Below are 26,771 nucleotides of genomic sequence, written 5' to 3'. Positions count from 1 at the left end.
CCCAACTATATCGCCCTCTCTCTCTCTCCCTCCCTCTCTGTCTCTCTCGCTCACTCCAACCCCCGTCTTCATTCGAACACTTTCTCATCCACTTTTTTCTTTCTCTGTTTTTAGCTTCATTTCCTATGGTCCTCGTGGGTGGCCACGAGAACAACCGGAGTAACGGAACTCCACCGTTCGGATATACCTCACTTTGCACTTACGATAACTGTGGGGGACAGCTACGGGCTGTAAATCGATTTAGATTACGTCAGTACCACAGACGTCCACTAACGCAACTAATCCTAATGAATTCTTATGGTATTTTTCATTAGTTTGCGATTTACTCCGCAAATCCTTTCAAGTAATAACCAATAGAGCGATACTCCGTAATGTCATCGGACTGTAAAAATTATTATTCCGAACTTTCTTTGTAGCAAAAAAAATTCTGCACATTTTTACTCTTAAACTTATAAATTATAAGTCATATCAATAATAAATACCTCCATAAATAGTACAATATAATAGGAGTCTTTAATAAATGAGTATATTATTGCTACAGTGAAATGAAAAATAATTTTTTGCAAATGATTAATTTTGTTCCAGACAGAAAAATTGATTTCATTTTTTTTTTCATTTCATTTGTTATCAGCACAGTGTGGGACAGGAATTTTATTTCGAATTATTAATTGACAATCGGTCAGACGAATTTCGTCAAGTATTGAAGGGGAGACGATTACTATGTTATCGAGAGGTCTGCTAGGGACACCGGGGAATTCCCCGGGATTTTTGGATCCGCTATCGGTAAGGAAGAATTTTCTAGCTACTGAGGATAAAGTCAGTTGCTGTAGTATTGATACGTATTGGCCTTCGGAGTTCTAAAAAAATAAAAAAAAGAATATTTCGAACGTCGTAGAATGAAGTACTTCCGTATTCCAGTTACTAGCTCTGGGTCAGCCCATCGAGATTAACTGGGCAGCGAGAAAACAGGTCCTAATGTTTTTCCCTTTTATTTGTCATGGTTCAACGATCCTCTTACTTATCCCCAACTACATACCAGACTTTATAAAATAATCCGCAGTTTCCGGTAACATCACACGTCAAAAAAATTTCAATTGTAGTTTTTTTAAATTCAATTGAACCCATGACATATTTATCTAAAAAAAAAACACAAAATTGCAGTTAAAAACTAATTAATACCACTTTATTTTCGCACTTCGACAGCCCCAACTATTGTGTATAAAAAGAAACCCAGAATTGTTAATGAAAAAAAAATACTAATCAGCTTATTAATTAACTTTCCCGTAAGTTGTTTCATTCAAGGAATTCGTCAGCGAAATTATCATAGTAACGACCGTAAACGTCATAACTCCCTGAAACCTAGTATAGTTTATACAAGTGAAGAAATGTGAAAAAAAAAATTGTGATAAGAGACACAAGTCGACACGAGTCGTTTAATTATTGTTTCATAGTCAGTACAGCAAAGTGTAGTGAAGATAAACGTCGGCTTGTAGAGAACTTGGCGCAGTCCTCGCTGTACTTCAACGTGGAAGGATGCCAGGGGAGACTGTCCTCACTGTCATCGTCTGTTTACTCATTCTATTGGGTATGTTGAAACAATAATCATTCTCCAATCAATAGCCTCACCTGTACTCAATTTTTCCATTAAATCAAATATCACGAGTCATGAAAATTAAGTTTATTTGTTGATGCCGTGGTCATTGATTAATGCGACTGCTTGTTTTTTTGTGATGTTGTCTTCGTATTTTTGGAAGGAAAACAAATCTTTTAAAATAGATTAAAAACGTGGTTTTTCCACAAGTTCGAGTAAGACGGCTCCAATCGGCGAAATTATCGAGGCATATCTCCGAATCTAAGGGAAGTGACTAAATTTTCATCGTGTAATCGGGTTAAAAAAAAATGGTGAAGAAAATTCTACGATTTCCCTCAGTTTGCGAGATATCCAAGAAAGACTGGAAAATAGTAGAAATAGAGTGGAGCCGTTTTACCGCTTTGGGATTGATTTCTTCACCGGATGAACATCATTATAAATACGAGGATAATAGAACGCAAGTAGAGGTTGCATAAAAGGCGGAATGAAGAGAAGATCATAATGTTTCTTTCCATTGGAAGAAAAAAAACTCACTCATGTTTTTTTCAATTATCTGACTGATGAATTTTTTATTTCATTTTTTTTCCAGGTCCCACGTGTCAGTCGGCGCCAGGTAATTAATGAATAGTTAATACATTTCGTCAATCTATCGCGAAACCACCGAGTTTCCGGTTGAAACGTAAGCGATGACTAATGTTCGTGAAATTTTACTCAAAACTGTCAATGAAGAATACGAGGATGTGTGAGGTAGTTTGACGCACCTCTTTCGTATGTGTGATAAGGATAGTAATTCATCCACTCGGTATTTATTCAACTCGAAAATAGTGAGTACTTTTTTTGTATAATGAAGCGAACGGTTATTGAAATTTTATTGGCTTAAACGTGAAGTATTTTTGAATTTCTGTGAAGAGCGTTAGATTTTTTGGACGACCGCGAGATTGGGACGTTATCAATCCTCGCATTAGAATTTTTCTCGCTACACCAATATTTGACGAAAATAACAAACGAATGAAACAATGCCGATAATTTTATAATTATCATCCCTCTGATATTGTGAAACAATGAATTTTGACCGTTGAACTCAAATACAGAAGAACAACAAACGTCAAACGGACGTAGTTCAACCGATTAACGGTTTCCCTCACGCATGGTAAATCCCCTCCCTCATTCACACGCACAACCACAAATTGTCCAACTCATCGTGGTATCTATCAACACAAGTATGGTACTCCACACAGATTGAACAAGTTGTGCGCCAGGTTTTGGGACCCCACTACTGTCAGTCGAGTGCCGGCCATCGGCCGTTGTTATCCCATTGAAAAAAATTTTCAGGCACACAGTGAGCCCCGGAAATTCCTCTTGAAAACCTCAGTATTCACCGTTAAAAATTAACGCCCCCTATTTACCTCGAAATAATGTGGTATTCAAAGTGGTCATGGTTTCTGCTGATTGCAGCTGCGGTGGTTGCATCTAAAGGATGGACCATTGGTAATGGAATTGAATACCATTTGACAACAATTGTTCTGTCGAGAGAGTCTGGTGCACCGAAGTCCGGTGGTGATGTTGGATTTCAATTCACCGGCGACTTGCGTGTCGCGGCTGTTTGGAGTGATCCTAAGGATTTGGATGTACAACTTCTCGAAATTAAGGTACTTAAACTATAGACGAGATCATAAGCTGACTCATCAGTATCAATCATCTGACTTGGCTTTATTATCCGCAATTGTTCTGAGAATTATTCTTATCGTTGGAATGCATTTGTTGACTATAATTTATTGAATTGAAGGAAAAATTATTGACAATGTATTTTCCCGCTCATAGACCATCCGCGCTCGGAATGCTTATCGTTAACTTTTGCTGTTAAACCTAAGTAAATGTTGACGTGATGCTGCCCTGTCTGATCACGATACGAAGGGTCAGGCCCCCGCGCTAACTATTCGATAACCTTGGCTTCCACGATAACGGTCTGAGAGGCAGTGAAGCATTTCACGTTTCATTTGACGAAATATTTTACATCACTCCAACATTTGAATGAATTTTTGTAATTAAAATTTTCAGCTACTCACCTCTCAGCTGTACATTAAATCGCGAAAGGCCCCGGAGCCGGAAGGATTCGTCGAGCACTCATCGAAGATTGACGACATCCCGCAGCACCCGATCTACGTTCTCTGGAAGAACGGTGAGATTCTGAAGGTGTTCCTCAGCCCCGACGAGACAATCTCCTCCGCGAACTTCAAACGCGGACTGGCAAGTCTCTTTCAATACAGAACCGTTGATGGAGACTACCGGGAGCACGATGCCTCTGGCATCTGCAACGTCACCTACGAGTCTCGCGGTCCTCATGTGATTGCAAAATCCAAAAATCACTGCGAAGCGATCAATCTATCGCCACGTGCTCAGCATCCTAGTCCCGTCCTGGGAGTTAACTTAGACAGCTCTAGGTTCGCCACCTACACGCTAGACCCTTCACTCCTGCCAGTGAAGATTGAAGAGACTGAAATTCACGAGGTGACGCTCCAGGCGAAGCCCGAAGTCGGCGCAACCGTCACTAGTCAGAGGATCCTCCAAGAAACGCAAAGAGTGACGGCTGCGAGGATTGATGGTAGGAGTGTCAGGGATGCCATTGTTCATCTGCAACCTGGCTACAAGGAAGTGGATATCAATCTTCAGGTGGAGCTGATCACGTGTCCTGAATCTGGTTGTCCAACGGTGCGTTATTTTCTTGTGATATATTTTAGTCAATAAAATCCCAAGTCAATTTATCAATTAATTAATTTACATTTCTTTTCATTTTGACTTTCAGTTGGAAGAAATAATCGAGCAGAACCGCGAAGCCCTAGAGATTTCCGCCATCGGAAGCGCAAAATCTGCCGCCGCCTTTTTGAAACTCATTCCCCTAGTGCGCGACGCATCGGCAGACGATCTGGTAAAAATTCTGAAGAGCCCGCGTTATCTCCAGCTGAAGACCCAACTGCTGGACGTCCTTGGATCAGCATGCACTCCCGCCACTCATCAGGCAGCCATGAAGCTCCTCCGTCAGGACGAAACGGGCGACGACACTGAGCGTTATCTGTGGGCATTGTCCATGTCCCCAGTCCCTCACCCAGACATTATCAAAGACGTCCTCAAGCGTTCTGAGGAGACGCTCCAAAACCAACGAGTATCGGAAACCCTAGCGCTCACTGCGGCGGCCATGGCGAGACAACTTGATGTGTCCGTGATAAAGGAGAAGGTTCGTGTCAGCCTGGAGCTTGGACTAGACACCTGCACCGGGGATGACTGCCGTCTAAAGTTCCTGCGGGCCCTTAAGAACCTCAGGAGCAAGGCTTCCCTTCCTGTCTTGACGTCCTACGCCATCAATGGAACGAAAGCCACAAGTGTTGCAGCCTGGCGAGCCCTGGGTGCCCTCGACTCCAAACACATCACCGAAAAGCTCAAAATCGCGGCCAAGAGGACGTTCTTTCAAATTGGCGGGCCCAAGAGAGACAGCAGCGCTAGAACCCTCGCTGCAGACATCATCCTCGAGAACGAGCCATCGATTGAGGATCTCAGGCACTTCTTGGAGTACCTCACCACCACTGACTCCATGTATGAAGTCAGGAGGTACCTCAGCCAAAGGCTAGAGCAGCTGGCGGAGAAGAACTCCATCTTTCGTGAGAAATTCAATGCCGCGATCGACGCAGAAGCTAAGAGGGTCAAAAACTATAACGTCCTGGCCCATCGGGGACTCAGCACCGCATTCACGAGACCTTTTCTGACGTCCGCTGCGAGTAATGGATCTCTGGTGACAGTTCAGGAAGTGAATTCCGGACTTTTAAAGCGAGGAGTCGTTGATGTCGTCATGCAAACTGGTCCTCATGAGGAGGCGCTCTTCTCCCTGGGCCTTTTTGCCGGTGGTCTCGGCAGTTTTATGTCCTCAAACTCTCAAGAGGAAACGGACGATGAGGAGGTCGCCACGGCGGGCATGGAAATCGGCATCCTCGGAGTGGGAATTAGACCCTTCGTTTTCTTCTCGGGACAGGGAGAGCTGATGGGTCACGTGTGGTCGGGAACAGCATCGGAGAGGACCTCGGCCTTCCAAACAATTGCTAGTCTCCATCGGCACCGGGAACTCGTGCCACTGAGTGTCGGCTTCATCGCGGAGATTGACGTGGAAGGGGCTGTAAGCTTTGACCTCGCTGGACAAATTCAACTATCCCTCTGGTCTAGAAATGCTCAGTCTCTCGTGGAAATGGGGGCAGGGGTTGTGGTGAAGGGAGGCTTCAGAATTAAGTCTGACTTTGTATTGAGTAATTCCGAATTTGCATTGATCCTGGAACCCAAATTGGAGCTATCAACTGATGTTGATTTCTCCGGACCCGTCAGCCTCTGCATGAGACTTATGCAGCCAGATGTCTCCGCCGTACACCAGATTTATAAAATTGAGAGGATACCCGGTAGCAAGCACCGGCTCCGGAAGACGAGGAGGGTCGTTGTACCGACCCCGGCCAGATCATATTTGCTCAACAAGAAGAACAACGAAATGTGCTCGAAGGTATTTAGTTAGTGACACATCATAATTCAAGTGACTCAAGAAATTCTATCGTTATCAGAACTATCTTTTTCAATTGCTACATGTGTACAGTTTAATATTGTGATGCAGTGAAGTGTTCCCATACGTGAGATTCAGTTCATGAACATCAGCTGGAAGATATCATAGGAATCATTGATGATATTTTTCTTCATGCTCATCAGAATGATAATTTTATCCATTTACTCATTTTCAATTGAATGTCATTCAATCTCGCATTACTTGAAAGTCTGCTCAAGGCATTTGTTTAGTTATTTTTGTATGATATATCAAATAATTCAAGATGCGACTGATGATCCCAGTGATTGTTCTATTCTGTTCGATGAATGCCATAGTTTATTAATAAAAAAATACAAATAAGTAAGACATATGACAAGTTCTCAAATTTATCGGCAACCGCACTCAACTACCACCATATCCTCATAACTGTACTGATAAGTCAAAGTACCACTGGCATCCAAATAGAGAAGACTCGTGGGCGCCAGTCTGGTTGGCACACAACAGACCCGGCCAATGGTCTTTCCCCCTTCCGCACCTTGAAGGGCTCCATGCAGCAGTGACTGGACGATCGCGTGTTTGGTAGGATTCAGATGATCAGGGAATGGAAAGAAGCACTTTCCCAAGCACTGATAGGCGTCGTAACCCGGGGGAGCTACAATCCACTCGTCATAGTTTATCGCGGAGAAGTCGACGTAGAGAGGGCGCCTCCTGCAGGGGTTCTTCCGTCGTCGACGAGCCTCCATCGACCAAGAAGCAGCAACAACATCTTCACCCTCGTCCTCCGCTGATCGGGACGTCCTCTTCTTGGGCTTCGTATAGCTCAGGAGGAGAATGGGACTCTCTCCCGACGGTTGTCTTCTGACTCTCCCCCTGACTAAAAATTTCACCACGTCCTCTCGTTCTCGCACAGCCGATGTCACATCGAAAGCCCGCCAGGAGTCGTCTTTTCTGGAGGCCCTGACTTCCTCAGGCTGAACGAAATGGTCCATTGATTTCACTCGGAGAATCATACCTGCGGTGCCGAGGAGTTCGGCGGCTTCGAGGGATTCCTCTGGATTGACTGGTGGCAGCTGAAACTCCAGGATCCTCCCGCCGCCATTGTGCTCGATTGGCCCGGACACGTGCAGGGGAGAAAGGGCCCGGACAATGTCGGCTGATGGTCGTTGATGGTACAGCTGGAGCATGTACCTGGACACTGTCCCTCGGTGTCGTCTCTTCGATGGTTTCGGGTACTTCTTGGTGATGTTGAAGACTCGTTGGTTGGTGATACTGGGGGCCGGCAGCGACAGGTCCAGCTGGATCGATGTACTGGTGAGGACACTTGGGGCGTTCCAAGGCGATGTCCTCCAGAGGCAGAAGAACCCCAGGACTCCCGTGGGGATCAGCAACCAGGGCTGACGGTGGTGGAACATTCTAGATAACAAAATCCATTATCTTTATCTGACCATCCCATTGTCGTGATTTTGAAGGGAATAATTACCTTTTTATTGATGTGAAAGTGATTTTTATTAACGCTGACGCATGACGGAATGAGGTTCAAGGCACGTGGTAAGAACGCTGACTGTGGAACCTCCAGACTTTCATCCAGGAGTGTCTGCTCGCTACCCAAATAGCAACCAATCAAGCCTTTAAATTTTCTGTTATCTATCTGAGAAGTATTCCACTTGAGGGGATTCGAAATATAGCCCGCATTAATTCTTTGCAAGACGACTTCGATGCGGCAGGTCCCGTCATTAGGGGTTCGTGATTAAAATAAGTTGGTTAATTATAATCCCCTGGGCAGACAATTGATTGCAAAATTGTCACTTCACATTATAATGATATCTAAAGGCGAGTGCGGGAATCCGCGATCCCTTTAATCGCCAACAAATCAAGATCCCGAGAGTGAAATTCAAGAATTTCTTTCGGTCATTTTGAAACTCTATTTCTAAGTTTTGAAATGAAAAAAAAATCATTTCGTTATGTAGCTTCCGAGGTATTGATTCAATGGGGTCTAGTGATATTATCATACAACTCGTGTCGGTAAATTCTCACCGCTAGTCGATAACTTGTCCTCATCTGTGAAAATTCCACCCTTCGCATTCAAATTCTGGTAACTAGATAAACTTAGCGAGTGTGAATGCTGCAAGGGGTGGATTACTTATCTAGAACGGGTGTACACAGGGGGTGGGCATAGACAGAGGGCGACTCATTGATTTCTTACTCCGCCAATTGTGACGTTAGTCCCGCAACAACATCAGAAGGGTGGCGCGGAAGGTACCATCAGTGCGGGTATCCGCATAGCGGACTGATAATAAAAAAAAGGGATAAAAACTTACGAAAAGTCAGACGGGTTAGGTGACATGCGGAGTCGTTCATTGTCACGACGGGCCACCCTTCTTTATTTTTTCTGTCTGTTCTCATAATTTTTTCACCGAGTTTCTTTGAAGTTATCGGTTTTTTTTCGGGGGGTGAGTTTTTTGGAATTTATAAATCCGCAGGTTTTGGGGATCTGGCGATTCGACCCATCACAACGTACGGAATCCCATATCAAGGCCAGAAGTGAGTACAATCACAGCAATTATCGTTTGGCTTTTGTTCTTGTCTCGAGTATTTGTTCGGGCATTATTGTTCATTACAGAGGTCTGTTTGAATTGTTTAATTAGCTTCTGAAGTTTCCTCGAAATGACAATTGATTTTTGGGGTAATAATGAACCCTCCTGTCGGAGAACTCATTCCAAGGGGAAACGGAAACGCTCACGAGGGCTTTAATTGTTTCAACCCATTTTCCTCTGATATCATTCAATGTAAAAGTCTGAAATTCTCAAAGTATTGAAATCAATCGACACGGGGTGAAATTGTCTATAAAAATTCTAATACGAGTACTAAAAATATCGTAATCTCTTGATCGTAAAAAAATATAACGCTGTTAGAGAAAATTTTCCGAGGAAATTTCGGCCAATTTGCTCGACTGGGGTTAACATCGATTTATATTAATTAGAACCCTCGGACAAATAATGTGGGTTATCAAAGGGGGTAATCGAGGCTTGTAATTATCATGTGATCGCACACTGTTAATTTCCGGTATTTTCAGCGAATTCCGGACACCTGCCACGCAGTGACCGGAGATCGCAGGGAAATCGCAAAACTTCCAATGATTCTAGAACTAAAAATAATAAATCCCTTCTCCTAATGAGGACAATGCAGTACTATTGACCAATATTTGCTTCAAGTGTTACAGACACACTTCGAAGATCTACTACCCTACATCGGAGGTGCTGGCGCCCTGGTGTTAACAGGTGTCGCAGCCTATTATGCAACAAAACCAAGTCCGGAAACACCATTGATGCCCCTCGACGCCCAGTCAAGGCTGCTTCCGGTGAGCAAGGGTAGCCTTCCAAGTAGTAATTGTTTATGCAATGAGAAGTGACCCCTTCTCTCCCCCCTCCTCTTCCTCCCCAGTTCCCTTTAGTCCTTTTAGTCGCCCTCGATATCTCCCCGTCGTCCGAAAATAACTCCTAATCCCTTCAACCACCCCTTGCTATCACCCCTCATCGTCCGTCCACAGGAACAGGGAAAATCTGGTGTCAGGATCTCGTGTTTATCCCAATGTGTATGTCAATTGGCATAACTCCAATAGACGAGACCATCAGCCGGGGCTCTCCTCCGATGCTCCCTTCAACTTCTCACCTATATTTAAATTCCCCCGTTGGTGGTGGATATGCGAATAGATCTTCAAGCTAACCAAGGTGTATGCAAATGTTGAGTTGTTTCACAGTATCTCCCCTTCCTTTTTTCTTCTGGCAAGAATTATTCACACACACACGTGCCGTAAATAAAGCCACGAAGGTGGGATATCGCGTAGCCAACTAGGAAAAGCATCAACGCTCCCTTCAGTTTCAACCCGGCTGCGTGCCAACGCAATAGTATTCCGTATGTTTCACCCGGGCTGGTACATGTGGTAGAAAAATTATGGTTTCACGTGGACCTCGTTGCTCGTGAAAATTTCAGGAACAAGAGTTTTCCCGATTTAACGTGGCCATTTATCATTTTTTTTATGAACGAAATTTGAGGCTTTGGAAATTTTTCTTGTGAGGTGAACTGTTCAGTGCCGGTAATTTTGGTGATTTTTTTTTATTCCGCTGGTAATTTGTGAAGTTTTTTTTCAAGTCCTTCTCATTGGGGACGAGATGCCGGGCTGCGGCGGCGCTCACCCCAACATCCGCCCACCCATCGAGTTGAAAGAGCAGTCCGACACTATCAAGGTGGTCAATTGTTCAATAAAAAATTGTCGAATAGTGATACTCAGCGGTAATTGCTGATCTGTGAATTCAGGTCGTTTGCGGGAGAACAGAATGACCTGGGGATTGCAAATTGAACCCGACGATTTTCATCAGCCAATATTTTTGATTATTGGGGGAACAGGGAAATTGAGATAAAGAGATTTCATTAGTCCGGGGGATGATTCTCTTGAATCGATACAAAGTATGTTAGCACTCCGGGAGTTATAATTGGGTATTGACTAGTCATTACATAACGGCCGGGGGGAGGGGGGGAATGAGATAATGGTGGAATGATAAGGGGATGGGGTAAATGTATGTCAGGAAAACTTTTTTAATGAAGAAATTTTTTCGAGGCACAAGAGTTGGTGACGTTGATCGTGAATATTTTTTTAGTGGGGGATGAACTCGCCTTGGGTTTTATGAAATATTTCACACTTCCGGAACTAAAATGAGTGAAGAAATTTGACTGTTGGCATCACGTGCTGACAATTATCATGACACAATATTTTTTCATTGACAGGGCGCGGAGTACATCCGAGTATCGAAATTCTACAAAAACAGTCGCGAGGGGAAATTCATAAGCTTCATTCACGAAGACGTGAGAACCCTCTACGACGCCTTCCGGAAAGGAGCCAAAGAGTCAAGTGAGTGCATTAATTACCCTCGAATTGAGTGAATCAGACGAAGTAGATATGATGCAGGGGCGCAGTGACCTCGTAGTCAATGTGAAAATTTATTGCTCAGAGATGAAAAATTTATCTCTCTAAGTAAACTTATCTGGTTTTACCACTTCGCCACTACTTGTAGTGGAGCTGTAATATTTTCGATTCACACCCTCGACGAGGAACTTTGTTACAATTCGACTGAGTGGTTTATGCTACGGAAGACGTTAAAATAATCTCGGATTCGTGATGTTGTGATTCATAACCGAGTTATGTCTGAGGAATTTATAATAGGACAGCTGCAGTTACACGTGCCTAAAGAGTTGTGCTCCAAAAAAAACAAAATTTTCAAAATAATATTGGGTAGTTCAAATAAAAGTCCCCAAAAAATTAGCCTCACGAGGAACCCTTGAGAAATCACGAAGGATCGTAGCTTCAAAGTTCTATTAACTTGGCTTTGAGTTAAAAAAATACCCCCCGTTTTTGAAAATGGTAGTTACCGACATTTATTTCCCACTGATTGACCAAAAATTTGAATGAGTGTCAACTACTAAACGCGGGTTTATTTGAAATTCATGCATCCATTAAAATAACAGACGATGGACATATTAATGATGCTTGAACGAATGTTGGCATGTGTTTTCATGACCCTGACAGCTTTCTGTCTCTTACTTCCGGGGGTTGGTTCTTAACGGGGGTGGGGCAGAGAGGACCGAGGGTCATTACAGTGTTGTTGTTAGAAAATATTTTTTCTACCTTTCAATTTAATGCTTCCTTCATAAAGGATTCTTAATAAATATCAATGATGGTTATTTTGGCTGGCGTCGTTGGGCTTAACGCCCACCGACAAACAGGAGCTTCTCCAAGGTTATACTCATAAATAGCATTTTTTTAGATTCATCAAAGTATCAAAAATATATCTTAAATTTTAAAAATCACAATCGAAAATGAATTGGAAGGAAAAATAAAATTATAATGGGTAGAAAATCATTGAACTATTGATTTTTTTCGATTATTCGATTTCGCCAAATAAATAGTAAACAAGCGCTAAGAACCGTTGCTGACACTCCTCAAATATGGAACCCAAATCAACTTTTGTATTGAACTATAAATTATTCTGCAGATAATGGTCCCTGTCTCGGCTGGCGTGACAGCCTAAGCAAGCCTTACCAATGGATGAACTACAACGAAACCCTTCTCAGAGCCAAGAATTTTGGATCAGGATTGATATCCTGCGGCCTCTCCCTGGGCCCCCAAACCCTGATCGGTCTATACAGTCAAAATCGTCCGGAATGGGTGCTGACCGAGCAGGCCTGCTACACCTATTCCCTGGTGGTGGTACCACTCTACGACACACTTGGACCTGACGCATGTGCCTACATCATAAATCAGGCTGAAATAAGTCTGGTCGTTTGTGAAGACGACAAAAAGTGTAATTTATTGTTAGACAAAGCCCCCAGGTATGTCCCAATCATCCTCATCTCCATGATAGCCATCACCGTCTCCTCTTAATCCTCTCCAAATGTTGATCCAACAAATTCACGTGGTCTTTCAGGTGCTTGAGAAAATTGATTGTGATGAAGGAGACCCGGCCAGCGACAAATCAAAGAGCGAAGAATCGGGGAGTTGAACTCATGAGGTTCGAGGATGTTGAGCGTCTTGGAGCCCAGAGAAATCAGCCGGAGATACCGCCGAAGGCGACGGATCTTTGTACAGTATGTTACACGTCAGGAACAACGGGAAATCCCAAGGGTGTCATGCTGACCCATCAGAATGTCATGGCGGGCGTTTGTGCTGTTCTTCTACAGTTGGGCGATCACAGACCCTCGGCCAACGACGTCATGATCAGTTTCCTGCCACTTGCTCACATGTTGGAGAGATGCTGTGAAAATGGAATGTACATTGTGGGAGGATCTGTGGGATTCTACAGCGGTGACATCAAGACACTTCCCGAGGACATGAAAGCACTCAGACCTACGGTGATGCCAGCTGTACCGAGACTTCTGAATCGGCTGTATGATAAGGTAAGATGTTGATGGGTTTTGCGTGAAATTTCTAGCTGTTGTACGCTGTGAAATATTATCTCTCGCGACAGAGCGTAATACTTAGTTGTTCAACTGAAATTTCACTGACGCTATTTCACACTGATGACAACTCCTGCCAAATCGCCAGCCGTCGCGGAGGCCGTTGTCGATGCTGCGCAATAGGACATTTCGGCTGCCAAATGATGAGTACCAGAACAACTCGGGGGAAAAAAAAAAACTGAATTCCGGAAGTATTTAGGAAGTAACGTCTCTAAATAAACACTTTATCGCAGGAGAAAATCTGCCAGGAGGTCATGTCGGAGGATTACCTTCAAGTCAGAATTAACCAGCAAATACTCACCACTGACTTTTATTTCAATGTAACAGGTGCAGGCGGAATTGCAAAGTTCATTCCTAAAACGAATGCTCTTCAACATGGGCATGCGGTCCAAGGAATCGGAAATCAAAAAGTGTATCATACGGAACAATAGTTTATGGGACAAATTAGTATTTAAGAAGATTCAGGAGTCGATGGGTGGAAAAGTGAGGCTGATGGTTGTGGGGTCAGCTCCACTTGCTGGTAATGTCCTCACATTCACCAGGTGTGCATTGGGATGCCTCGTTGTTGAGGGATATGGACAGACTGAGTGCTGTGCACCGATTTCTTTGACCATTCAGGCAAGTCATCAGAATTCAATCAATTTATATTTTTAGGACCTTTTCTAGCAATGAAGTCTTTCACTAAAAAACTTTGCGATGACGTTATCATCATCTTTTCAATGACTAATAATCCGCAAATCAATTCAGTACATCTCCAAGACGATCTAAAGTACCCTCTCCCCGAAGATGAGCTAAAAAAAAACTCATCCAATGTGACACCCTCACCTCGAGACTTGGTGGCCTCGTCATTTGTCACGGGCGCGTGTTTTTAGTCATCCGACTTGTCTCGTGATGACCGAGTGAATGAACCTACCTCAAACGACATTCAGATTAACCCCAGCTAGTTTCTAAATCAGTATAGTACCGTAATCATCTCCGAGACCCCCCAATCATGACGGCATACTGAATGCCCATGCATTACCCCTACATGAGCACGGCCCTCATAATTCACTCGAGGTAGTTTTGTAAACCTAGAATACGTGCGGCTATTCGATGGATACTCCAAGTTATATCTCCGGACGTTATTCACGCGGTCAATAAACGCGTCTACAAATAAACCGAGCGTCTTTCTCACTTCTTTTTCAGTGTTCTTTCTCTTCATTATTCCACCATGTTTACTTTTACACTCAGCTAGTCTGTGATGTAGAAGCGGTGGGATAATGTGGACGGGTTTTGTACAGATGTTCGTCGGATAATTTGGATTCAATTCAGAGTTGATAGCGGTCGGAGAAAATAACTGGGAAAATGGGCTACAAATTCGAAGAGACGATGTAGAGATCGAAAAGGAATTCCCAGTTTTCATTTGGAATTCGATAGAATTTTCTGTCCAATTCGTTAGATCTCTTGAATTAAATTCTTGCAAGGAAAAAAAAGCTGGCGGAGGATTAGGAAAATGAGGGGTACTTGTTATAGCGAAGTTTGAGTTCAAATATTGTCTGATGCACAGCAGAAAGAATTTCCCTCGACACATCTCGTGACTGATGTCTTCACAGCAATGTCTAAAAATAAATAAAAGAGGATTTTTCTCAAGTGGTTTAGCCACGTGAACGTTTCCCTTAAGATAAATGCCGATTACCTCTGAGACTTGTGACGACTTCTCAATCTCGTGACATCAAAGAATTCCGTCACGACATGTAAAGCCGTCACAGTCATTACGAAAAAACGTCTCGAGTGTTTTAATAATAAACTCGATAATGCATATTTTTGTACAGGGGGATTATGTGCCAGAACACGTGGGTCCACCCGTTGCCTGCTGTTGTATTAAACTTGTGGATGTACCTGAGATGGAGTACTACGCGGCCAATAATCAAGGCGAGGTATGCGTCAAGGGTACCAATGTTTTCGTTGGGTACTACAGGAATCCCGAGAAGACTGCTGAAGTTGTTGATGAACAGGGCTGGCACCATACTGGCGATATTGGCATGTGGTTACCAGTGAGTAACTCGCTAAATCTATATTCCATTTTTGAGATTCATTGTTAAGGAAAAAATTCAGTGACTGAGCATAAGGACAGTCTCAGCCCGAGTTAAAGTACTTGTCGACACGATAGATTTTTGAAAACGCGTGGTGAAGCCTTGAGACTCCTTTAGCGAAAAATGTCCACTTTTTAAAGAGAGAAAATATTATATAAACAAAGATTCTACAGTGGAATCGAAGGCTTGAGTTTCTCATCACTAAATTTTTTTTAGAACGGCTGTCTAAAAATAATCGACCGAAAGAAACATATCTTCAAGCTATCACAAGGTGAATACATCGTACCAGAGAAAATTGAGAATATTTATATAAGAAGTCAATACGTTCACCAAGTATTTGTTCACGGTGAATCGTTGAAGTCCTGCGTCGTGGCGATTGTTGTTCCCGATGTTGATGTAATCAAGTGTTGGGCGCTTGAGAATAGTATACCGGGAACACTGAGTGTTCTCTGTGCAAATCCTGAAGTTAAAAGATTGATTCACGACGATATGGTTTCATGGGGAAAGGAGGCTGGCCTCAGGTCGTTCGAACAGGTAATATTTTCAAAATGTTATGTAAAATAGTTTATAATCTAAATTTATTATTATAACCACAACTAAATAAGCCATTTCTGTCTACTGACTCACCCCATCGTCACAATTCACTACCACTAGAATTCATATCTCCAGAACTACTGGCGTAAATTTAATCTCAATTATCTCCAAACAGGTAAAAGACATTTATCTTCACCCGGACCCCTTCTCCGTACAAAATGGTCTGCTGACCCCAACACTAAAGACTAAACGGCCACAACTGAAAGCCTACTTCAAACCCCAAATCGAGGACCTCTACCAGAACTTGAATTAAATGGTAATGGCGATTGTAATTAGATACTAAAAATCAGTGTTTACCAGCAGCAACGCCATCAGCACATTTTTTGCTATTTTAAAATGTTTATTGAGAACCAACGATGAGGATATCTTTTAAAGGTGACTTTTCGTTTCACGATTGTTCATCCGCCACGCAAAAGCCTACGCTCTATTTTATTATTGTAATTATAATTATAATGATTTTCACTTTACACGTATATGCGAACTCACCGGTAGACGAAGCAAAGGAGAGAAAAAACAGAAATTACATGAATTTTAAGATACTTAAGAGTGAATTTATTGTGGAATGAAAATATTGAGTTATAGAATTCATTAACGAAATGGTAAATCAAGATAAATCGATTCGTCGATCCCTCTGTCATTTTCAAATTCAAAAGCTAAAATTAACATCTCTCAATTTCCCACTTCGTCACTGAATTCATTTTTTCATTCCCCAAAATCACATGAATGAAGATTTGAGTATAAAATAAAAATGAATTATTGTTAGACTGCTTGGACTCTCCTTATTTCCCCTGTATATTAATATATTTATTTACAATTAATTTGAAATTACTTATCCCTATCTATCAGTCCCGTCTCAAAATACAGTGGAATGCATTAGCATAAACATATTCTTCACATCAATGACAACATCAACAACCATAATAAATAAATACTGCTCTCTTCGTTTGATAATGATTAATTGATTAGAAATTTGCGTTAGGCCACTTCGGACAGGCGCTTCTGGTGGAGCTAGTGGTACAAGGCCCCTCTCCAAAGTTGCTGGAGGTTTTAATTTATAATTTGGTTTATTAATTCATCTGTTCTACCTTAACTTCGAGACGTGAAGCTGTAGTATATCACGATACAGCCGACTATTACGAGAATGACAGCGACAGCTACTAGAATTAGTCTTTGTTGAATTGATCGAAAGATCATGGAGGAGAGGAGGCGAGAGCCTCTGCCCAATTCCGCGTCGGTTTCTCTCAGCTGAAATGTTAACATTATTTTTTTTCTATCACCTGTGGTACAGAAATATTTAATGGACTAGCTGTATTAACGTACCCTCCCACGACTCCTTTGGATTGTCTCCCTCTGGTCATGAAGATCCTTCAGGACCTAAAGGAATCAGCAAATTGATTTTTTTCAAGCGCAACGAAAGGTACATTTAAAACATGAAATCTCACCTGAGATCCAATTTCTTCTGTCTCCAGAACCAATCTGTATCCATTCTGCAAAGTTCTTCCAGTTCTATCTATCCTCTCTGATGTATCCAACAGCCTCTTCCTCTGATCCTCAGTTACTCCACCGTCCCAATTATCGTCGAGGCTGACGTCGGTGACGTCCTCCTTCGGTTTTTTTGCTAATTGAAACTCCTGGGAGAGCCTGTTCAGCTCGGCCCTGTGGCTCTCTACTCGGCTCTTCAGCCGTTCTCGCTGACTTCCGGATGTTCCTCGAACTTCCAACTCCATCTGCTCCAGCTGAAGATAGAAACATATTTTGGGAATATTTTTTATTGTATACTTATCTCCATGTAAAACTAAATAAATAAAATCATTACAATATAATGCCAGCTTTAACATAAGTAAAGGTCATTAAAAATTAAAAAGCAATAAATAAAAATCCAGATCTTTATGTTGCATTGGTAAGGCAAGAATGCACAATACATTGATAAAAAAAATTCTAAGAAACTCACCAGTTCTTGTGCTTCTTCGAGTTGTCGATCCACATCCTGACTGAACACACGTTTGTCACCTGCAAAAATTGTGACGTCATATGTTTATCGATTACTGGTGTGGGAAGATACCGCTAGGTAGCACACCCCAAAATTCCGGAATATCTCCGAAGAATAATTGTAATTACTGTCTCCTGACCTTTCACAGAGGATGCCAGTACTCACCGCCAGTCAACGCTGATATCCTACTGATTTTTGCAGTGACATCCGCTGTCAGAACTGCGTATTGTTGCTCGTAGTTGTCAATCAACGTCGCCATGATTGCAATGACTACAAGCCCTTATTAAAACTAGCACAGATGGTTCTAATGACGCTCGAAGGATGGCGGCAGGTACTCTGTGTGCAGACTAATGTTTGGAGGCGCAGGGTGGGAGGCGCTACCGCTCGATTCTGGCGAATTTATGTTTGTGTACATTGTTTCTAACCTAGAAGCTCATATTAATAACAAAGAGAATCTTTAGTCGGTCCTGATTAATTTATGACGTCAATAAGTCAAGAGAATGATGGAAGAAAAGTCAGAACTGCTGGTGGGTCTCACCGAGAAAATATCGAATGGTCATGAGTTGATGAAAAAGTTAAAAACTCAAGAGGATGTACGTGGAGTTGGAAAACTGATCCGAAAAATAAATCAGGAAATTCGTTTTCTTGAAAAGGTACGTTTTTCCCTGAGAAAAACAACTGGGATGTTGCATAAGATTTTTTCTATCAATTTCTACAGAATAAAAAATCATTACCATTATTGTTATTAATCCTTTCTTATACATAAATTCAGCATGAGAATTTCTATAACGGTATGATTCTTATGAAGGTTCGTTCTACAGACAGTGTAAAAAGAGAGCATCTCCAGAGTACCAATTTAATTCACCTGAGTGCTCTAGTGGAGCGACTATTAATCTCAAAAAATCCCACTGAAGTCATGAAGCCCTTCAAAATCCCAGACTCAGACTCTCGTTTAACTGTTGATATTGTCTGCAACGGTGGAGCTACGTGGATTAAGGTCATTGCCAGAAACGCCCGGGCATTGACTCTGATATCCCTGGGAAATGGTGAATATGGACAGAAATCTGTTTTGGATCAAGCTGAGAGCTATTTAAAATGTGCTGCTGTGTATCCCCATCATTACAAATCACCGGAGATTATTTTTTATTTCGCTTATGGGATAGAGACGTCACTTTCATCGCAATTAGAAGAGTTAGGGGTCCAGGTTGAGGGAGAAAAAATTGAGGGTGGAGAGATCTCTTCATGGCCTGAGAGGCTAGGTAAATGAGAATATAATATTTACTTTACAGTAATGATTTATTTAAAGGATACTTTACTCCCTCAAATTTAGAGATAGTAGTAACAATATATATTCATCTCTTGAGACAGAAGAATCCGAGGATGGAATAAGCTCGTCGGGTGTGAACCCAGTACTCGATGATTCACAAAATTCAGCTGTAAAATTCCCAACAGAATTAAAAATTCACCTCGACTCTCCCAGGGCCGTCCCATCAAACGCAGTAGAAACCCTGAATCTGGACGTCTCTACACTCCTCGCATACGTTAGTAACATGACCAATGGCTATGACAACTTCATATATTTGGAGTCTTTACTAACTCTGCAGGCGGAGTGGGAGAGGAACAGACCCCTGAAGCCCTTCTTGGATCAGCTGTTCCATGGGAAATCGTTACAAGTTTGCAGGACAGCGTACAAAAATTTCATGGACATTGTCAATGTCATTGGTGGGCCTCAAGAGACTGCGAGAAGTCATGAGCTGATGAGCAGGGTCGTGGTCGTTGAGGATGCCACTGAGGGTAGAATTTTGAACCTCTCCATCGGTGGGAAAATAAAACCACGATCAAGACTGGTTTTTGCTACTGGTGAGAGCACCAGGAGCTTCACAGTTTCTGCTAATGAGGGCTTCGTAAGGGCTGCCAGGATGCAGGTAATAAAAAAATGATTTTCCAGGAAAGACAAAGTGTTAATGTGATTACATCTTCATTGTGTTCTTCTATAACTAACCACTAACGTTATCTATCTCGGTTTCAGGAAATTGAATGCACGGCAATACTCCACGAGCCCAGATCACTGTCGGAGCTGAAAGAAAAATGCGCAAAACGAATCGACTCATGATTCAGGTGTACAAATTTTTTATGCGCATTCATAAGTCATGGCTTTATTGTCAAACTACTGAATAATTTGTAAATACAAATATTTATAATTAACTCTCTCTAATTACATTGTTAAACGATTGATTCTTCGTCCTGTGCGCCATCGTTTGGATTTTCTTTCAACGCTTTTTCGAAATCTGGAAAACAAATTATAATACATAAAAAGATTTACTATAGAATATTAGGCACAAAATATATCATATCTATAAATATTACGAGCCATTAAAACTATAGTCAATTTAAAAATTTTAAATACGAGAGAATGAAGTAAGAATAATATTTGAATTTAAATGACCTTCAATGTATTTAGAGAATCGAGGGATTCTTTCCTTGGAAAGTTTGATAAACTCGTCTCTCTTCTGATGATTTCCCAAATAAGCGTAACACTTGGCACTGTTTAGAAGTGCTTTTATATTGGAATCATTGACCTTCAGGGCCCATTCGCAGTCCTGCAGGGCTTTTTCGTATAGCCCCAGCCTCATGAAGGAGAGTGCACGATTATTCCAAATGACTGTTGAGTCTTTTCTCTGCTCAATAGCCTTTCCATAATAAGTAACAGCTTTCTCATAATCACCACTATCAAACGCCCCATTACCGATTCTCTTGTAGGTGTCGGCCCTCTCGTTTCTCTTCTTTCTGTCCTCGGCACGTTCTTGAGCGTCTCTCTCCATTGTTTTCATAAATGCCTCTAAATTTGTTGAAAAAATCGTCACAATACCTCGGAATTCACAGAAAAATAAACAATCGTCCACGCAAGTTTCGTCTTTTTTTACCTCTCGACATTCTATTGGGGTCGGTATCTTCACTGCTCGAATATTTATTTATGAGTGTGCGATCAGTCTTTACCTTCAGCTCCTCTTTCCCTGATAAATTGCATGCTACCGCACTTTCATTAGATTTGAGAATATTATCAGCCAATAATTCCCCCGTCTTCTGCTCATTAACATCAGACGACGCCAACTTCTTCACGATTTTCTCTTTATTTATTGGAGATATTAAAGATCATTTTTTGATTAATAAGTTATCCGTTTTTTCATCAACTCACCGACTTCTGTAACTCGCTGCATAAAATTTTGGAACTCCTCCTCGGTGATGTGCCGTTGGGTGCAGTAATTAGCTGCACTTTGATTTTCCAGTGTTGGACGCTCCATCTTCTTCCCCTTTGGAATGTCGACTGTTATCCGGGTGGAAAATGTACCAATAAATGTCAGTTTAATCAATTTCCATAATCTCCATGGTAACGCACGAGAATACCCAGTTGTTCGTATTCTTTACATGATAAATAGCTCCCGTGTCGTCAAGAAATTGTCCTCGTCCTCAGAAACTACGAATATCTCACCAGAAATATATTTTTTTTCTCGATCTCGTCAGCATGTTTATTCTCTAAGGTCGTACTCATAAAAAAATGTTTTTGTTTTGTCTCAGTAAAGTTTTAATATTTAAAAAGAGCCTTTGGAGCAGGAGAACTCTTGGATTTGGGGCTGAGACTGCATCTTGCTGGTACTAGGTATTGGCTCCATGTATTCGAGCGGTGAACATTGGGCATTGTTTCCGTACGGTTGGGCCTTGAATATTTCCATCCCACCCAAAGAGTCTGATGTTTTCTGAATTATATGGCCGAAATTTCCTCTGATACCTGAATGGTCAAGGTCAAATGGAATGTCAATTTCATTCTTGATGACAACCCCATGATGCTCTGGCGGGTCGGGAACCGTGGGGGCTTCGATATTTGCCATCCTTTGTGCCCCGGAGACTTCGCAGTTATCATAACACTGAATGATATCGATTTCTCCCAAAAGACGTAATTTTTTGAGGTACTGAAAATGGTCAGGTGCGTGACGCTTTTGAAGATTCTTGTCCGATCCTAGAGATTCCCTCGAGTCTCCATTACTTGCGGGTCTGTTGCGGTTGTCATTGAGGTCTGGTGATGATGTGCTGTTGGGGCTCAGTGTTGCAGCCATTGGCTTCGTATGAACTTTTGCGCTGTAATGAATTCTCTCAGGTTCGGCATGTCTCGGAGTCTCATGAACTTTTCGTCGATTATGATGTGGTTTACTCGGGATTGAGGGTGATGTCTCAGTAGTCTTCAAGATCTTCGCCTCCTCTGGTGATTTTTCAGACGGAAATGGAGCCAATTCTGCTGCGTATGTTGTCTGAAATTGTGCCGATGATCTAACATCCCTCAGGCCCGTAATTTGTAGAATTTCAGCGATTTTCAACAATCTCCTAACCTCGCTCTTTCCCACCTCGATTTCGCCGGTATACATGAAGGTGACAAGTGTCTGTAGATCTTGGGCATCGATATCGTGGAGAACAATCATCGGATGGGGATTATCATTCTCGACTAAAAGCCGACGAAAGAATGCGCTTGAGTTAGCTACCACCATTTTGTGGCATTTTATTGTTGTACCATCCTTGCATACCAGTGACAAATCGACAAAATATTTTCTCACGTAGCATACGTCCAGGGTTGAGGCGAATTGTGATGAGAAGAGATCCCATCGGAAGTTCAACATTGTTTCTTGCATCCTGGTTACTGATCAACTTTGTTGAATAGATCGCGAATTTATTGTAACGTAAAACTTTGCGATTACTGTGGATGCGTGCTTCCGGCTGGTTCACGAGTGACGAGATTTTGCGCGGTGTCTATGCTGCCTGGAATCTTCGACTCCTCGAACAAGGACGACTATCGGCTTGGGGGCGGGGGGCGACTATTCGAGGTATCAAAATTGGGGGTTTAAGGAATTAAACGCCCTAAGTTTCGTTGGGGAATCATTTATCGGCAATTGGCATTCCCTAGGAATCTATTATTTCGGTGGTAAGCCCCAAAATGAGAGAAGGTGATGATTGTGCATTCTAACCTCATTTTTACATGCCTTGCGCCAACCCCTAACCTCCTAAATCATCAGGATAATTTCAGGCATTAAAAATTAAAACGAGTGTGAACATTTTTATTTTCAATTACTTAATTATGTAATGTAATCATGAAAAAATCGGGTAATATATTATTTTCTACTGATCTCCAATAAAAAACTTGAGCTGTATAAAAGGTCTGATAATGATGTTCATGCAATAAAGTAAACTCACCACATAAGGTAGATTATTTATTATATCTTATGTACATTTAACATCATTTTGACAACACCATAGGAAAAAAATGTTTTGCCTCCTCAAATGTATCTGACAATTTTTCAAGACTCAATAATAATTTTCTCACTCCCATTTTTCACCTTCCATATCTATGCGTCTCTATATATTTTTGTTTCCTGGGCATTATCTCTATTTGCTTAGAATTTGTGACAATTTTATACAATAAAGAACTAGAGGATCGTCCATTCTCAATTTTTATATCGAGTTTCAACTGAAAATGGAAGAATAGAAAATTGTTTGTCGGAAGTATCTTAATCTCATTTGACTGTAGGTTTACGGGACGGTACCTGGTTTTATTCGTCGCTCAGTTCTACCTCATTATATTTCTCACATTATTCTTCAGCTACATATCGTTTTCCCACCGAATTACTTCGTCACAATTTCATTATCAAATGAAAGACAAGTTTTTTTTTAAAGAAAAAAATCCGAAGCAGGTACTTTAGCAGAAAATTTCCATCAGCTGTTTGCCATATAATTTTCAGGGTCATAAATTGTAAAATTAATAGCAAATAATTTATCACGAAGATCTTTCCTCGTGTTTGTTTATAAGGTCCAAAGTTCCACCAAAAACTTCTCGATTATAAATTAAACATGCCTCTGGAATAGTAATAATTTATTCTTTAAAAAAGGAAGAGTACGTTTTCAACGCCATTTTATCCCTTTTTTTATTGACTCAGTCCAAACACGAGCATCAAATAAATAGTTTATCGGAATTTTGGATTTTGAAATATTCCCCACCGAGCTTTCATTCACTTTTATAATTTCCTAAAATAAATAATATCGAGGCATTGTTCTAATTGTTTAAAAATTAAGTAGAGAGCGCGGCATCGGATAGTATTATTCGCAGTCATACATTTTATTCAACATTTTTTTATTTATAAATTTTGCTACCGACAATATGAAACAATTAGTTGCGCAATGTTCCTAAAAACTGACTCTCTTCTGTAACGAACGCCATTCCTGCCTTTTTTCTTCTTTTATTTAAAGGCCCAGGGGACTGTTGAACGTCGTTACATCACAGCAAAAAACGTCTGATAAAAAATAAAAATATATGTTAAATTAAAAAATTAACGAACACGTTAAGACAGATGATCTCTTGAAATTCACGTAATCGTTCATTTCTATCAGAAGATTTTTAGAATTTAAAAATGTCTACAAGAGGTGTATGAAAGTCAGACATTCGTTTTTCTTCCCCACCAGCTGTTCAATTAAAAAAAGAAAAAAATACCTTCATTGAAATTGACCTCCCCCCGCGAATATACACGACATTACTACTAGCATTGGATAAAAAATACAGAAATAGCTAATCAATGATAATAGTTAATGATAGGATCACCTAATAGTCTTAACGATTTATTTGATTTTTAAATCCTCGAAGCTGTGATGAATTTCATATGTACAATAATAATTCACGTTGAAATACTCTTTATGGCTGAAGACTCTCCATTTTAATTCCCTATCCATCCGTTTCTTTAATGAAAAATGATAAATGATATAAAAAATTTGTCGTATGAACCTCCAGAAGGTAGCGCTAGTGATAATTAATATCGTCATTTGAAATTCTTTTATTAAATTTATATAACATCTTCTCTATATAAAAATCTGAATTTCCATGTGTATATTACTCACATAATCTCAATGCCGTTGTCTCCCTCAATGACTATTACCTCTCTTATATTTTCAATCTCCGGGTAATTCTTACTGACTAATATAATTTATATTTAAAAATCGCCAAAAATTTATAATTCAATCTTGAGTTTCACTTTCACATTGCAAACATCGTTCGACGATTGAAGCCAAATTAACGTAAAGAATGGTCTTAGAAGGAATTACAAATGATTCTGGAGACAGTCTTTTTTTTTTTCTTTTTTCTATTTGGAAATTCCAAGGTCAAACCGATGTTGAGAGAACGTGAAAACCATTCAACGAAGGAAATCAATTGATTCAGTCCAATTACCCATCAATGGCCCACCATAATTTTCCACAAATATTACAGCCAAATAATTTATCAGATGATATCCGTCTCCAGCAATGGCGATTGGACTTCGTACTTCATATTTTTCGTATTAAATTATTTTCTTGATATGTTCTTTCAGAACAACACTCGTCTGACTACGTTAATCCTTCAGATTTCCTCATCGATCCAACCATCAACAAAACATTAAAAAATTTCCCACGGCTGTGTGAAATTCCTTTAAATTGGCACAAACATATCCCCCTCATGTTATTACAATTTCGTTCAATGGTTTTTTAGTTGCCTCTCATGTCACCATTCGCAGTGAATGAAAACAAAAATTAGAAAACTGCGCCTTAATATCTAGGCCATTCGAAATCGCTCGTTGTTTAATGTAGGCTATACATGACAAGAATTCGCTGTATAAGACATTCGATAAGTGGAACTACAACGTGAAAAAATATTACAAGATAATATCGAAAGTTGATCAGTATTTTTACATTGAGTAATAACGAAACCGAGTATCTCTTCGGAACATACAAATTAATTAAAAATTGAGGCAGTGATTTTTCATCGTTCTTATGCTTTTTTCCCCGTGTTAATCACTAGTTCGTATGAAGCTATTATGGATGAGAATACTGGTTCCTTGGAGTGTCTCAGACGTTCCAATTTGAATGGAATGTGTCGGATGTCTCGTTTGAAAAATTCACTTAATGAAAATGTTTGAGTATTTATTTATTTTTTTTCGAGATCTGTTCAAACGAGAAAACCCTGCGAAGTCGCTGACATTTGAGCTCTCAATGCTGTCACACTATTCATTATTTTCTTCTGATGACCAACGAGAGTGATACCGAGGGCTGTTAATTCTTGTACTGTTACTCTAGCTGCTGCCTCGAGTGTCGTTACACCAGCTCTCTCGAAACTTTGGGCATAACGTGACATTTTAATTGACTCTAGCCATTCATTGACAGATGTCAATTGTGTCAAATCCACCGCGTCCGGAGCCAGTGGATTTGTTCCCCTGTGAAATAGACGAAAAAGGCGTGATAAATTCGTTGATTAATTATTCCTTACCACCTAAGGAAGTTATTTACAATTCAGAGGTTTTTAATGGGGTCTCAACTAATTCGGTTTCACCCTTATCGTTTATATTATTTATTCATTCAACGAGGGCTGTTGGTAGGAAAGGTATTTACACTATCGGGAGTAAATTCAATCAATGTCTCGATTAACAATTCATTTTGTAAATATTATTTAAGGTACAACCTAAAGTTTTATGAATTATTGAAATGTTCAATGTTTGTGTTCAGGTTTTAGTGATAAAATTATCAGCAGTTCGTGTTATTATTCTTTGTGGAATGGTTGATAATTTAAATTAAAGGAGGTGAAAAAGGTGTGCAGTATGAAGCAAGCAAGTGCTAATACAAACTAAAGAAAAAACAGAGGCTGAGGGAAGTGTTCAAGCATTGCATTGTCTCATCTACATTTATATTCTTATCCTTTTTAAATATTTAAATACAATGTTCTATATTTTATTCTGAAGAAGAAGGAACAAAATACTTTCGGCCGAACGTTTGAGACATTTATTCTATTTTTTTTAACACGTGAAATGCATCAAGTAATGCTGAACTTAGTAAAAAATAATTGATTGAAATTTTGAATGGTTTAGATTTAATTCCTTCCTTTCTCTT

The 26,771-nt window shown here is 40.8% G+C and overlaps 8 protein-coding genes across 27 annotated transcripts in view; 3 read left to right on the top strand and 5 right to left on the bottom strand.

Moving 5' to 3' along the window:
* Positions 1-948: 948 nt before the first annotated feature.
* On the top strand, positions 949-6,531 carry Mtp (Microsomal triacylglycerol transfer protein). Its single transcript, XM_064128972.1, has 5 exons — positions 949-1,585; positions 2,181-2,204; positions 3,047-3,240; positions 3,650-4,300; positions 4,395-6,531. Exons 1-5 carry the CDS (start codon positions 1,534-1,536, stop codon positions 6,135-6,137), a joined length of 2,664 nt encoding a protein of 887 aa, XP_063985042.1. The 5' UTR covers positions 949-1,533; the 3' UTR covers positions 6,138-6,531.
* LOC135166597 (dorsalin-1-like) lies at positions 6,334-7,772 on the bottom strand. Its single transcript, XM_064129005.1, has 2 exons — positions 7,642-7,772; positions 6,334-7,574 (listed from the first exon to the last, which is right to left on the bottom strand). Exon 2 carries the CDS (start codon positions 7,571-7,573, stop codon positions 6,548-6,550), a length of 1,026 nt encoding a protein of 341 aa, XP_063985075.1. The 5' UTR covers position 7,574; positions 7,642-7,772; the 3' UTR covers positions 6,334-6,547.
* On the top strand, positions 7,503-16,599 carry LOC135166592 (long-chain-fatty-acid--CoA ligase 1). 2 transcript variants are annotated; one of them, XM_064128973.1, is made up of 9 exons: positions 7,503-8,702; positions 9,374-9,519; positions 10,944-11,067; positions 12,209-12,545; positions 12,641-13,109; positions 13,497-13,787; positions 14,981-15,202; positions 15,458-15,775; positions 15,951-16,599. In XM_064128973.1, coding segments are annotated over exons 1-9 (2,046 nt in total). In that variant the 5' UTR covers positions 7,503-8,701; the 3' UTR covers positions 16,089-16,599. The 2 variants fall into 2 exon arrangements, with proteins under 2 accessions (XP_063985043.1, XP_063985044.1); XM_064128974.1 differs by lacking the exons at positions 7,503-8,702; positions 9,374-9,519 and adding an exon at positions 9,986-10,405.
* On the bottom strand, positions 15,793-18,145 carry Vti1a (Vesicle transport through interaction with t-SNAREs 1a). Its single transcript, XM_064129013.1, has 5 exons — positions 17,991-18,145; positions 17,787-17,845; positions 17,278-17,571; positions 17,156-17,209; positions 15,793-17,080 (listed from the first exon to the last, which is right to left on the bottom strand). The coding sequence occupies exons 1-5, from the start codon at positions 18,082-18,084 to the stop codon at positions 16,922-16,924; spliced, it is 660 nt and encodes a 219-aa protein (XP_063985083.1). The 5' UTR covers positions 18,085-18,145; the 3' UTR covers positions 15,793-16,921.
* Positions 18,146-18,182: 37 nt separating this feature from the next.
* On the top strand, positions 18,183-20,720 carry LOC135166595 (uncharacterized protein). Of its 2 annotated transcripts, XM_064129003.1 has the most exons (5): positions 18,183-18,478; positions 18,634-19,084; positions 19,194-19,366; positions 19,430-19,750; positions 19,855-20,720. In XM_064129003.1, exons 1-5 carry the CDS (start codon positions 18,326-18,328, stop codon positions 19,936-19,938), a joined length of 1,182 nt encoding a protein of 393 aa, XP_063985073.1. In that variant the 5' UTR covers positions 18,183-18,325; the 3' UTR covers positions 19,939-20,720. The 2 variants fall into 2 exon arrangements, with proteins under 2 accessions (XP_063985073.1, XP_063985072.1); XM_064129002.1 differs by having other exon boundaries at positions 18,186-18,478; positions 19,194-19,750.
* Positions 19,953-21,155, bottom strand: LOC135166600 (tetratricopeptide repeat protein 12-like). Its single transcript, XM_064129012.1, has 4 exons — positions 21,022-21,155; positions 20,750-20,953; positions 20,272-20,664; positions 19,953-20,113 (listed from the first exon to the last, which is right to left on the bottom strand). Exons 1-4 carry the CDS (start codon positions 21,125-21,127, stop codon positions 20,049-20,051), a joined length of 768 nt encoding a protein of 255 aa, XP_063985082.1. The 5' UTR covers positions 21,128-21,155; the 3' UTR covers positions 19,953-20,048.
* Positions 20,978-22,769, bottom strand: LOC135166596 (protein abrupt-like). Its single transcript, XM_064129004.1, has one exon. The coding sequence runs from the start codon at positions 22,502-22,504 to the stop codon at positions 21,416-21,418; it is 1,089 nt and encodes a 362-aa protein (XP_063985074.1). The 5' UTR covers positions 22,505-22,769; the 3' UTR covers positions 20,978-21,415.
* A 298-nt stretch (positions 22,770-23,067) lies between these two features.
* Positions 23,068-26,771, bottom strand: part of LOC135166588 (ephrin type-B receptor 1-B) — a 52,797-nt gene continuing 49,093 nt past the window's right edge. For all 18 annotated transcript variants that reach the window (XM_064128948.1, XM_064128954.1, XM_064128952.1 and 15 more), the window contains one exon: positions 23,068-26,101. In XM_064128948.1, the coding sequence (XP_063985018.1) occupies positions 25,837-26,101 (265 nt within the window). In that variant the 3' untranslated portion in view covers positions 23,068-25,836. The remainder of the gene's footprint in view (positions 26,102-26,771) is intronic.

The sequence above is a fragment of the Diachasmimorpha longicaudata genome, chromosome 10 (genome assembly GCF_034640455.1).
Source record: "Diachasmimorpha longicaudata isolate KC_UGA_2023 chromosome 10, iyDiaLong2, whole genome shotgun sequence".
NCBI lineage: Eukaryota > Metazoa > Arthropoda > Insecta > Hymenoptera > Braconidae > Diachasmimorpha > Diachasmimorpha longicaudata.
Note: the sequence above shows the minus strand (reverse complement) of the source record. Positions and strands in the feature narration are given on the sequence as shown.

Bases quoted from the DNA above. Each gene is read 5' to 3' on its own strand.
- LOC135166597 (XM_064129005.1), bottom strand. From the start codon at position 7,573: ATGTTCCACCACCGTCAGCCCTGGTTGCTGATCCCCACGGGAGTCCTG.
- LOC135166595 (XM_064129002.1), top strand. From the start codon at position 18,326: ATGATGGAAGAAAAGTCAGAACTGCTGGTGGGTCTCACCGAGAAAATA. The intron at 18,479-18,633 runs GTACGTTTTTCC...ATTCTTATGAAG, and splicing joins AAATTCGTTTTCTTGAAAAG to GTTCGTTCTACAGACAGTGT. The intron at 19,085-19,193 runs GTAAATGAGAAT...CTCTTGAGACAG, and splicing joins TTCATGGCCTGAGAGGCTAG to AAGAATCCGAGGATGGAATA.
- LOC135166592 (XM_064128973.1), top strand. The intron at 11,068-12,208 runs GTGAGTGCATTA...ATTATTCTGCAG, and splicing joins GAAAGGAGCCAAAGAGTCAA to ATAATGGTCCCTGTCTCGGC. The intron at 15,203-15,457 runs GTGAGTAACTCG...AATTTTTTTTAG, and splicing joins ATATTGGCATGTGGTTACCA to AACGGCTGTCTAAAAATAAT.
- Vti1a (XM_064129013.1), bottom strand. From the start codon at position 18,084: ATGGCGACGTTGATTGACAACTACGAGCAACAATACGCAGTTCTGACA. The intron at 17,572-17,786 runs GTGAGTTTCTTA...TTCTATCTTCAG, and splicing joins TCGAAGAAGCACAAGAACTG to CTGGAGCAGATGGAGTTGGA. The intron at 17,210-17,277 runs GTGAGATTTCAT...TGATTCCTTTAG, and splicing joins CAGAAGAAATTGGATCTCAG to GTCCTGAAGGATCTTCATGA.
- LOC135166600 (XM_064129012.1), bottom strand. From the start codon at position 21,127: ATGGAGCGTCCAACACTGGAAAATCAAAGTGCAGCTAATTACTGCACC. The intron at 20,954-21,021 runs GTGAGTTGATGA...CAATAAATAAAG, and splicing joins GCAGCGAGTTACAGAAGTCG to AGAAAATCGTGAAGAAGTTG. The intron at 20,114-20,271 runs GTCATTTAAATT...TTTGTTTTCCAG, and splicing joins ATTCTCTAAATACATTGAAG to ATTTCGAAAAAGCGTTGAAA.
- Mtp (XM_064128972.1), top strand. From the start codon at position 1,534: ATGCCAGGGGAGACTGTCCTCACTGTCATCGTCTGTTTACTCATTCTA. The intron at 2,205-3,046 runs GTAATTAATGAA...TGCTGATTGCAG, and splicing joins CACGTGTCAGTCGGCGCCAG to CTGCGGTGGTTGCATCTAAA. The intron at 4,301-4,394 runs GTGCGTTATTTT...TTTGACTTTCAG, and splicing joins CTGAATCTGGTTGTCCAACG to TTGGAAGAAATAATCGAGCA.
- LOC135166596 (XM_064129004.1), bottom strand. From the start codon at position 22,504: ATGCAAGAAACAATGTTGAACTTCCGATGGGATCTCTTCTCATCACAA.